Genomic DNA, 8,095 nt, shown 5'->3' with positions numbered 1-8,095 from the left:
TTTTTCTGTTTTCTGTAACTTAGAGAGTCTCTTTGGAATTTTTCACAATAACGGTTTCCTTTTCCTTCTTATTTTATAGCTTTGAAGAAAGATGACACCACCTTTGATGAGGTAGGTTGAATTTCTTTATCTAATGTTAGATGTATTTAATTACTGCCAGGTAAAGTCAGTAGGTGCCAACTTTGTACTTAGAAACAAACAAAAAAAGCTTTTAAAACACACAAGAGATGACATTTGTTTATTTAGTTACATTATGTTATTTTCAAATTTTAAATAATTGTTTAAATGAATTTTGGTAGCAAGTAACAGAAATAGGTCTTTTTCAGTTAATAAACGAACTAATTAGAAGACACATGCAGGCCTTTGTGTTGTTGCCTTCTTGCTGGTGGTGGTGCTTGAGACATGCAGTGTGCTTAAGGCAAGTCTGGAGCTGTTGGTAAGTTGGGCACCATGGCTTCTTGCAGACCTCAGCTGAATCAGGGTGTGATGTGTCGTTGATGCCACATGTTGTCTGTCAGTCTCCCAAAGGAGGCGTTGACTTTTCCTATTCTAGTTTCCCTCTTCTTTCTATATCAGATCTGTCTTGATCTACTTGCCACAAAGTAGTATAAAATCCTTTTCAAGCAAGGCAGAAGATTCATATGTAATTAATAGCATCCTAAATGTGATTTTAAAATTACAGTCATTCCTGAATTTTTGTGGGAATCACCAGAGAAGTAATGAATGTTCACAAAATATTTTCAAAGTGCTAAAAAGTGAAATGTTTCATTGTAATCATCCTAAGCCACACTGATTGATCTGTGTTGTACATTGGGCCACATGTGTATGTAGATTGTTTTTATATAGGAACATAGGTGTTATCTATACAATGTGCTTACCCTAATACCTGATGAAAGTATAAATTGGTTTGGTGGTTTGGTTTGTTTTAATAGTTACATATTCCATGAAATATGCTACCTGTCTTCCCTCTGCTGCAGTGCTTCAGTGAAGAAAGGGCATTTGTGCTCATGGAAAGTCCCCTTGGCCATGTGGCTGGCCGTGGTGCACGGCAGGTCTGCTCAGGGAGAACCTGTTCCAGGCTGGGATTTCTGGATGGGGCCGGCGTCATTTGGCTGTCACGGTCTGCTGCTTCATCTGCTGCACCTGTTCTCTTTTTCCTGGGCTGAGCTTTACAAAGCTGTGTGTCCCTGGACTCCAAAGCACCTTTCCCTGCCAGCATTCCTGTGACATCCTCTAAAAAACTTAATTCTTCTAGGCTTGAAGCAATAGAGGAGTCTTTTCTTGTCCCTTCATAGTGTGCAATAATGAAGTTTTCCTCTAAACCTATATTTCTGGAATTTCTGTAGTGTTAATATTGAGATGTTTTCAGGATAGTGTTTTCTTTTCAGGAGAAATCAATAGAGAATATTTGGCACTGTTTTTCTCTTTATAAAGAAAATTTCCCCTGTAATTATGGAGGCAATTTAAGCTTACATAAAAAAAGAAAAGGAAAAGGGGAAAGAAAAATCTCATAAATCCTGTTACCCAGATGTAACAACTGTTGAATGTTCTTGCTTCTTTCCCCATGTTTTAAGAAAGCAGCCAATTATTATATCCTGCTTTTTTCTTTGATCCAATAACATTGTATTTTCTCATGTTTTTACAAACTCTTCCTAATCATCATTAGAAAATTTGAAAACCTTTTTTCTTGCTTAAACACTATTGTTAGTGATTCGTTTAAAAAAAGCACCTGAGATTGGAGCCCAGATGAAGGTTAAAGGTGTCAAAACTGCCCCTTGTCTGTTATTCTGAAACCTTTGTATAGTCAAAGGTCTGGAGTTTGTAATTTGGGTCAAAATCATTCTTAGCTTTTGCTAAGTGCTTTCCTTCCTCTGTGCCACAAGAGATTGGTAACTATCACAAATCAGTAAATCACAGAATGCTGAACTTGGAAGATCCATTGGAAATCATAATTTTCCCACTCCATCATTTCACAGATGAAGAAATTTAGAACCAGAAGGGACAGGTAATTTCTAGCTAATGAAGGAAAGACTCAAGGCCAGAAAAGCTAGGAGATAGTAGTAATGAAGGCATGCTGGGGTATAATCCCTAATTTGGCTACCCTCTGATTGGGCGTTTGACTTACTCATTTCATATCTTTTGTAAAATAGAGATAATAATGGTATCTTCCCTTTAAGGTATTTGAGAGAATTAAATAAGCTAATGGATATAAAGGTTTCAGAATAATGCCTCACATACAGTGAATATCTCATAACTGGTATTATCATCTTCATTGCCTTCATCATCATCATCATCATCATCATCATTGATGCTCTTACTTTGACATATCCACCTTCTGTAGTTGGAAGGGCTCCAGAATAGATGGAAGGATTAAAAATGAAGAATTACAGCTATGAGGAGAATTAATTTCAGATATTCCTCTGAAATTTCAGATAAAGCTTTATGTGATGACTTGCATATTAAGACTGAAAATATTATCTAAAACCCACCATTGTTTAGATTCCATATGGGGATGATTGCATTCAACTTTTTAATCTCTGGGTGTGTTGCACATAACTAACATTCAGCAAGTATCTATTGAACACGAGTAAATATCTGTTGTAGAGGAGTCCAGAGAGTGATGAATTGGGTGTCAGGCAATGTGTGTTCTCATCTGCCACTTTCTAGTTATTTGGGCAGGTCATTTAACTTACCCTGGCCTCAACATTCTCATTTGTAAAATCAGTTGGACTGTGATCTTCAGGTTGCCTCCTAGCTCTAAATGTAGGATTCTAAACAATGTAACATCATAAGATTACAATTTTTTTTCATTTTTTTATGTCAGACAGGTAATGTGCTGACCTTGTAACAAGGTTTGAGGGAGGCACGTCTTACCCATGAGGTGAAACCCCAATCATCACACTTATGAACTATTCAAAAAAGTCAAAATGATAATTTTATTACATCAGAAAAAAACAGTCAAACTGTGCTTATATACACAGGACTGAGTTCTTCTCTGATTATTTTCAGATTACAATAGTAGAAATTTTCTTGAACACTTGTTTCTCACTATTTCTTTCCTGGAGCTGGGGAACTCTGTAGTCCATTGGAATCAATTCAGATTTGAGTCTTAAAACTTTGAGGGCTGGGTCAGTGTCTTAGGTATGCAGTAAGGTGTGGCAACTCTCCTTACTCAGTATTTATGAGCTAGAGGGTTCCTTATCTCAAGGAGTGGCCTCTTCTAGAGAGTGCCTGAGCTGGAGTTTAGTAGCTACTCCCTGATTTGTGTAGAGGATTCCTCTAGAGTGTGTGTCAATTGTTTGACCTTAAACAGAGGAGAAAAAGAAATACAGACTTATTTAATCATAGACTGAAATGCAATGATTTCAGTCTAATCTGATAATTTTCAAAACCAGACTGGAATTATATTCAGGAACTATAGTTGTTGTAAACTGCGCTGTGTGTGTGTGTTTGTGTGTGTGTTTGTATTGAACAGTTTGGAAGTTAAGTATTGAGGCCTTTAGGTATTTACAATAAGCAAACAGTAGGGAATTTTGCTGAAGCTAGTCATAGTTGAAGAGAGGACATTCTACCAATGATCATTTTACCTTTCATTCATTGTGTATTTGGTCCCTGACTAAATATTAGCCATTTAATGTTCTGTGGGCTTTTATTTGGATGGACTAAATCATTTCTAAAGATACCCCAAGTAAAATTTTATTAGTTTCAGTCCCTTTCTCCTTCCAATTTCTTGATGTTTGGAAGGATTTGGCACAGTACTTGGCCACAATGCAGGGGCTACATAATTATTAGAGAAACACATGGTTAAGGTAGCTTGAAGGTGAAAGAAGATTAGTATTTTGTGTCATAGTTTTTAGTGGACATAATGTTTTTGGTGACATTGTGATGAGAGTCTTGGGTAAAGTGTCAACTTCACATCTGTGAAACTATGGTAGAACTTTCCAAGTGTCTTTTTACCCTTGTGTCCCCAAGAAATGCCCAGACCATGTCCCGTGAGTGGCCCCATTTTTCCTGAACTAATGAACAATAGCTACACTGTAACTTCTGGTGAATTTTTGAATTTTATTTTCTATGTAATGATTTATTTTAGAATATTAATGATATATGAAAGGTCAGAAACCAGGTAATCTCTACCAATGTAAAATTACTACATAGAAAAATCTTTTGAACGTTGGAGATAAAAGCTCTAATTAGGTGTAAATGTATGGGTATAGAAATAGTTGGAAATGGTGATAGCTACAGCAATTCATGAATTATTCTCGTGGGTAAATTAAAAGGTTAAATCATGCAGTTCTGCTTCATGCCTCTGTTTTTTACCTTTGGTAATTGGCAGAACAAAGTGTTGGTTCTGCCTGGCTCTTTGGTGAGAAATACAAAATTTTTAGCAATTAGAATAAACCTTGGAAATGTAAAAAGTTTCATATGTTTATGGCATATGACCCAGATAATTAAGCACTTTGTTTGTTTTTTTTAAAAATGGGTGATCATGTATGAGTTTTCTAATTCTTCTCTGCTTTGGTCAGTTATTTTATGTTTGCAATGTAGAAGGCTGCCAACACTTATTTTGTCATTTTCCAGCTGTTATATTTTTTTCAAATCCTAGGAAAATGTGTAAAAAGCATATAAAAATTTTTAAAATTTTACATCTGGTCTATGAGTGCCCCAAGCACATTTTTATAGGTTAACTTGCTTATTTTATGTTTAATATGACAATTCTGTTAGATGGAGACAGTGTACATTGATCTTAGCTTCTAGTCTGTGTCCCTCTTTGTTATTTTATAGAAATATATAATACCAGGTATTATAACGGTGGCAGTTATTATTACTTTTTTTTTTTTTTTTGAGAGATGGTATCCCATGGTCACCCAGGCTGGAGTACAGTGGTGCCATCATGGCTCACTTCAGCCTCCACCTCTGAGGTCCAAGCTGTCCTCCCATTTCAGCCTTCTAAGTAGCTGGGACCACAGGCATACACTACTACCTGACTAATTTTTGCATTTTTTGTAGAGATGGAGTCTCACCACGTAGTTCATGCTGGTCTCAAACTCCTGGTCTCAGGCAGTCCTCCCATCTCAGCCTCCTAAAGTGTTGGGATTACAGGTGTAAGCCACCATACCCAGCCATGCAGCAATTTTTATGAGAACCAGAATCTAGGGGTGATAGGGTTTGGATCTGTGTCCTTGCCAGATCTCATGTCAGAGGTGGGGCCTGGTGGGAGGTGATTGGATCATGGGGGTTGATTCTTCATGAATGGTTTAGAACCATCCCCTTGGTGCTGTTCTGGTGATAGTGAGGGAATTCTTGTGAGACCTGGTTGTTTAAAAGTGTGTAGCATCTCCCCCTTTGCTCTCTTGCTCTTGGCTTCTGCCATGCGAGAAGCTGGCTCTCCCTTTGCCTACTGCCCTGATTGGAAGCTTCCTGAGGCCTCCCTAGAAGCAGAAGTCACTAGGATACATCTTGCATATCCGTGAGCGAGTTCAACTTCTTCTCTTTATAAATTACCTCAGGTATTTCTTTGTAGCAGTGTGAAAATGGATTATTACAAGTGGTTAGATACAAATATGATTTGTTTATACTTCTGGTCATTCTTTTCTATTTATTGCACATGGTGGAAGCTGGGTTGGTCTTTTCTCTACCCTAACTATCATCATCAGGGGTGTCTCAGTATCCATATAGAGGATGCATACCCTGTAATACAATATTCTAGCATGAGAGTTCCCTGATTTTCATCTCATACCTACCTTATGCTTACTTGGTTTCTGCAGGAACTGCAGCTTACTGGGACTGTCCTAGATTTAAAACATTAAATCCCGCTAACAATCGTTCCTGTTTAGCTGTCTCACTGCTGCTGTATTCCCTTTATCTTTTCTTTGCTGGATTCCAGTTTCTAGATGATTTCTTCTCTGCCTGTCCCATCTCATTCTCATAATCTACAACCCTTCCTCCCCTGTTCCTTTCTTACTCCTTTCTTGTTCCTTTCTTGTTCACTCAGGGCATATCAATCTCTTGCTATATTCTCAATGGCCTTACCCCTTTGTACTTCATTTGTAATGTATGCTGCTAGCCCTTGATTTTGACCTGGTGTCTTCCTATCTTACCTAGTGGCTGCCAAGAGATGCTTGAGGAAATTACTCTATAAATGAATTTATTTCCAGCCTTAGCTGGAACTTCAGGCACCCGTGGACCATCTTGCATATGTGTCCTTGTGCCACTGGCCTGTTTTCTGCGGAACCTTTTCACTCCCATTAAGCCTTCTTGCAACCCGCCTTCACCCTTTCCGCCTTTAGTAGATGGCTTTCCCTCTGCCTTAGTTTCCTAGGGCTGCCCTAGCAAAGTAGCACAAACTGGGTAGCTTAAATAACAGAATTTTTATTGTTTCACAGTTCTCGAGACCAGAAGTCTGACATTAAAGGGTAGCAGAGTTAGTTTCTTCAGAGGGCTGTTAGAGAAAGATCCATTCCAGGCCTCTCCCCTTAACTATAGATGACTGCCTTCTCTCTGTGTCTTTTTACATTGTCTCCCCTTAATGCATGTCTGTCTATCTAAATTTCTCCTTTTTACAAGGATACAAGTCATATTAGATTAGGGGCTCACCCTACTTCAATATGACCTTCTCTTAATTTAACTAATTACATTGGTACAATCCCCCTTTCAAAATAAGATCACTTTAGGAGGTACTGGGGATTAAGACTTCGACATAAGAGTTTTTGGTAGATGCAATTCAGCCTGTAACACCCTCCAACTTCTTAGAACCCTTAATACTATTAGGTGTCTACTCCCTGTAACTACCCTGCCCACCCATGTACCCTCATTTGCTCCAGGCTTACCTCCTTTTTTCCTATCAATCTCAGAGGGGGTTGTGTTCTTTTTTTTGGTTTCAGGCCAGTTCCTCCTCCTGTTCTCTCAATTCCTTTCCTTCCTTTCTGCTCCAGAAGCTTACATAATTGATTCTTTCCTTTCTTTACTATGTTTTCTCCCCTCTCCTTTTTATAGGTACTTTCACCATAGGCTCTGAACATGCTTAGGTCTTTCCCATCTCATCTGTAACTTCAGCTTTCTGTCCTCTGTGATCATTTTTCGTGCTCTGGTTGAGTGGTTTGTGTACACTTGGCATCAGTGTGGCTGACTCAGCTGTCTATTCTAACCTCCACATCCAGATGTCAGTTGCCTGTTAGAGATTTCTGCCTCTGTGTCTTACAGTCTCCTTGATCTCGGCACATATTATGAATTCTTGTATTTCCCCAAACCTGCACCTTCTCTCATTCATCTCTCTGCTATTGGCTCTATCAGCCACATGATTTTCCAAGCTAAAAACCTGATGATATTCTAACCTTTTCTCCAACCCCACATCCGGTGTTGGCTTGGTTTTTTTTCCTTGCTATCATGTTCATTCCCACTGCTGATGTGTACGTTCAGCCTTGTCCTCTCCTCCTGGTTTGTAGTAGTTGTTTAACTGACTTCCCACTCCAACAGAATGATGGCTCTGAAATACAAATTAGCTGTTCCCCTGCTTACTACTTTAGAAGGTGCAGGTTTAACTCTAGACTCCTAGCTTATCTTTCAAGGCTTTTCACAATCTATCTGTTTCCTATCTTTTGACTCTTATCAAACAGTTATCTTTTATTTTTGTGCCTTCATTATCATTCAAGCTGCTGCCACCTCAGTTCAGAACCTTTTCACTTTTACCTGTTTTGGCCCAATAAACTCTTCATTGGTATCACTGCACCATCTTATTCCTCCACTCAGTCTTTCGAAAACATCTTTCTTGTCATAATACCCCCCATTCAAAGATTCATACATCAAGTGTTTATTGATTTTTTTTTTTTTTATGTCAGGCTGGATATGGCCTTAGCCTGATTCATGATCTAGTTCAGCCTCACAGGCATTTACAGGTTGACCATCTCTCAGCATCTTACAGGGGTGGGTCTGGGCAGAGATTCAATCTCACTCTCTCTTATAATAAGATTTCATAAGCCAGACACAGTGGCTCATGCCTGTAATCCCAGCACTATGAGAGGCTGAGGCAATTGGATCACTCAGGGTCAGGAGTTCAAGACCAGTCTGGCCAACATGGTGAAACCCTGTCTCTACTAAA

At 38.7% G+C, this 8,095-nt stretch overlaps 1 protein-coding gene and 1 pseudogene across 4 annotated transcripts in view; one reads left to right on the top strand and one right to left on the bottom strand.

Annotated features, from left to right (window-relative positions):
• The window catches only part of CDK14 (cyclin dependent kinase 14), a 613,351-nt gene that overhangs the window by 41,900 nt on the left and 563,356 nt on the right, over nucleotides 1-8,095 (top strand). For all 4 annotated transcript variants that reach the window (XM_017536523.2, XM_037741319.1, XM_017536526.2 and 1 more), the window contains exon 2: nucleotides 80-111. In XM_017536523.2, coding sequence (XP_017392012.1) covers nucleotides 80-111 — 32 coding nt within the window. The remainder of the gene's footprint in view (nucleotides 1-79; nucleotides 112-8,095) is intronic.
• LOC119472393 lies at nucleotides 2,819-2,932 on the bottom strand (annotated as a pseudogene).

Source organism: Cebus imitator, unplaced genomic scaffold (genome assembly GCF_001604975.1).
Source record: "Cebus imitator isolate Cc_AM_T3 unplaced genomic scaffold, Cebus_imitator-1.0 Scaffold98, whole genome shotgun sequence".
Lineage (NCBI taxonomy): Eukaryota > Metazoa > Chordata > Mammalia > Primates > Cebidae > Cebus > Cebus imitator.
This window is presented reverse-complemented; position numbering and strand designations above follow the sequence as displayed.